Here is a 3750-nt window from a genome sequence, read left to right on the forward strand (position 1 = left end):
ATATATATATATATATATATATATATGGATGTGTGAAGGAACAAAAGAAAGAGGTACTCAATACATTTAGTAGGAGTTACTACATATCATTTTCTAGAACAGTTTGATTCAGCCCCGTGTGACTTAAAGTTTCCATAAGAAGCCTACAAAAACCTTAAGTTGCATGGCAACAACATTGATGATAACAATGATGATGATGATGATGATGAAGATGATATGTTTGGTATACTTACAGAAACTCTCAACACAGATTTGAATCAGTTTCTCCAAAGTGGCAGCACGGACACTAATCCCTGGTAAGAGAGGTTTCTCCTCTTCCAAGTAATCCGAAGTAGGAATACTCGGGACAGTTTGTTCTACAGATGATGAAGATGAGGATTCAGAAGGATTTACTGGTGCCAGGCTTGTCGTCGCTGTTGTTTCAGCTCCTGTTGTGACTGTTGTGCTGGCTGGTATCGATTCTGTTGTTGGAACCATGTTATGGAGTGGGGGAGAAGGCGGAGGTGGAACTCTGGTCGGAGTAGAGTTGCAGCTTAATGAAGTGAGTTGAGGGGAACATGATGTGTTGAAGGAATGCTCACCCAACCCGAGTGGCTCATGGCGGCAAGTTACCTCTGTAATAAATTAAAAGATAATTAAAGACAAATTAATTGTTGCTTTGAATATATACTTTTGTTAATTACATCACAGGAATTTAGAAGCTTCAAAAGACAGGAAATGATTTAAGGACAGTGCCACACAAAAATAACTGATGCTGGTACCACGTAAAAAGCACTGGTACTGGTACCACGTAAAAAGCACCCAGTATACTCTGTAAAGCGTTTAGATATTAGGAAGGGCCTCCAGCCATAGAAACCAAGCCAAAACAGATTATGAAACCTGGTGCAACCCCTGGCCTTGCCAGCTTCTGCCAAAACATCCAACCCATGCCAGCATGGAAAACAGATGTTAAATGTTGATGATGATGATGATGATGATGATGATGATGATGATGATGATGATGATATGTAAAATGATCTCATTAGGAATTATTTAATTATGAAATGAAATAATTTGAGAATGGTACAGAGCGAACAATGTGAGCACAGAGTTCCAAAAGCACAAATACCACATGGCTTGATATGCTGCAAGGTCCACAAACAACAGGTGGACTTGTGCAGTTGCCAAGTGGCGTCAAAGAGATCGTAAAAGGCCACTTGGAAATCAATATGAGACAAGATGGTAAAGAATGGCACAACCAGGACAAAATTGGAAGCGCATTGTGACCAGCGGCATATAACAGCATCTGATGGTCTGGTCGATACTGAGATATCATCATCATCATAATCATCATTGTTTAACGTCTGCTTTCAATGCTAGCATGGGTTGGACGATTTTACTGAGGACTGGGCCAAAGCCAGAAGGCTGCACCAGACTCCAATCTGATCTGGCAGAGTTTCTACAGCTGGATGCCCTTGCTAATGCCAACCACTCCAAGAGTGTAGTGGATGCATTTACGTGCCACTGGCATGAGGGCCAGTCAGGCGGTACTAGCAATAGCCACGCTCAAAATGGTGTTTTTTACATGCCACCTGCACAGGAGCCAGTCCAGCAACACTGGCAATAACCTCGCTCGAATGCTTTTTCACGTGCTGGTAACGATCACGCTCAAATGGCGCTATTTACGTGTCACTAGCACGGAAGCCAGACAGCTGTGCTGGTTTGCTCTGGTAAAAATATAAAAAGCAAATGGACAACCACACTAAACAATTATCATTTTCTATAATGAAACAATGATTTGCCTGTTGGAAGTCTATATTTAACAATGCTAATATTTATAAAAATATGCAATAAAAATATTTTTTTAGATAAAACATGACAGTGATAATACTTACCCATGGGTCAGATTTTGTACGATGAACTACTGAACTCAGTGCTGCTGATAAAACTGGAAATAAATGGTAAAAATAAATGAAAGTCTGACAACAAACAAGAAAGAAGCAGCATATAAAATGAAAGTTTGTAATTTCATGATCTACGTATTTATAGCCATCAATCTCTACAACTAGCTTTCACTCTCTTTTACTTTGCCTCTATGCCTCTCTTTCTCTCTCTCTCTCTCCTTGTCTCTATCTCTGTCTTTCTCTCTCTAAATGTGTATGTGTGTGTTGTGTTGTGTGTGTGTGTGTGTATGTGTGTCTGTTGTATTTTGTGTGTGTGTTGTTTTGTGTGTATGTTGTGTTTTGTGTGTCTGTTGTATTTTGTGTGTGTTGTGTTTTGTGTGTGTGTATTTGTATTTGTAGTGTTTTGTGTGTGTGTGTGTGTTTGTGTTTGTTGTGTTTTCTGTGTGTGTGTGTGTGTGTGTGTTTGTTGTGTTTTGTGTCTTTCGTGTTTTGTGTATGTGTGTGTGTGTTTGTTGTGTTTTCTGTATGTGTGTGTGTGTTTGTTGTGTTTTCTGTGTGTGTGTGTGTGTTTGTTGTGTTTTGTGTTTGTTGTGTTGTGTGTGTGTGTGTGTGTGTGTGCTGGGTTTTGTGTGTGTATGTTGTGTTTTGTGTGTGCATGTGTGTGTGCATGTGTGTGTGTGCATGTGTGTGTGCATGTGTGTGTATGTGTGTGTGTCCATGTGTGTGTGTGTGCATGTGTACACACACACGTACTGCATGTGTGTGTGTGTGATCACTATTTCCTGGCAGTGAGTTGGCCTAATTCTTAGCTCACCAGATAAACTGCTTAAAAGGATTTCTTCCGGCTTGGCTTTATTTACTAAGATCAAATACAGCTGAGGTGAACTCTGACTGTATTGCTTTCAAGCTCAATGAAATAAGGACCAGTGCTGAACACTAGGGTCAACATAATCGACTCGACCCCTTCCTCACAATTTCAGGCTTTGGCGCAAAGGATTATTTTATGTCCACCATCCCATACAGGTATGGATTTGATGTGAAGTTAAAAACTATATCTCGCTTATACAAGGATAAAACATTCATATTCTTTGATATATACATATGGAACTGTTAATAAGGACCTTTCCTTATTATTTCCTCAATCAGGGAACCACCTAATGTATATATTTCTCACTCTGATCCTTCTTTCATTTTTTGACAAATATTTTCATATTTTCTAACTCCCCTCTCTCTCTCTCTCTCTCTGATGAAGATGATGATGATGTAATCTTTAGCTCAATGTTATGATCTACATACTTGGCTATTTGCGAAACAGCTGTAAAAGACTTTATCCATTTATATTCTCAATCTAAATTAAATATTTTCAAGTGATGTCAAATGTTTTCCTATTCACTTTCTATTTTAATCTATGTAACGTATTTTAATGTATATAAGTAACCCCTTTTTGTTAAAAATTAGGCTGAAAAAATATGGGAATTCCTTATACATGGATAGTATTATACTCCCTTACAAAACCTTTTTCAAATTTTAAGCCCCCAAAATTAGGGAGTTCCTTATACATGAGGGTTCCTTAAACACATTAAAATACAGTATAGCACATTATCATTTAATGTCTGTTTTCCACGCTGGCATGGATTGGACGGTTCAGCTGAAGTGACATGGTGACACAAGGGACAAGAGTTTTATGCATTAGCAATTATAAAAAGTTTTTGCCAAGTGATAATGGATGAACCTTTCAGACCCTTAAATCACTCTGTTCTTTCTGCTGAATACTTATTTCAGATTTTGGCAACAAGGCCAGTAATTTCATGGGAGAAGGTAAGACGGTTAGAACAACCCCAGTGTTCAACTGGTACTTATATTATCA

At 38.5% G+C, this 3750-nt stretch overlaps 1 protein-coding gene across 1 annotated transcript in view; it reads right to left on the reverse strand.

Annotated features, from left to right (window-relative positions):
• LOC106876470 (ras guanyl-releasing protein 3-like) overlaps positions 1-1991 on the reverse strand; it is a 58498-nt gene extending 56507 nt beyond the window's left edge. Inside the window, 2 exon segments of the mRNA XM_014925034.2 lie at positions 234-614; positions 1875-1991. Coding sequence (XP_014780520.1) covers positions 234-614; positions 1875-1878 — 385 coding nt within the window. The 5' untranslated portion in view covers positions 1879-1991.
• Between the last annotated feature and the right edge of the window lie 1759 nt (positions 1992-3750).

This window comes from Octopus bimaculoides, chromosome 5 (assembly GCF_001194135.2).
Source record: "Octopus bimaculoides isolate UCB-OBI-ISO-001 chromosome 5, ASM119413v2, whole genome shotgun sequence".
Lineage (NCBI taxonomy): Eukaryota > Metazoa > Mollusca > Cephalopoda > Octopoda > Octopodidae > Octopus > Octopus bimaculoides.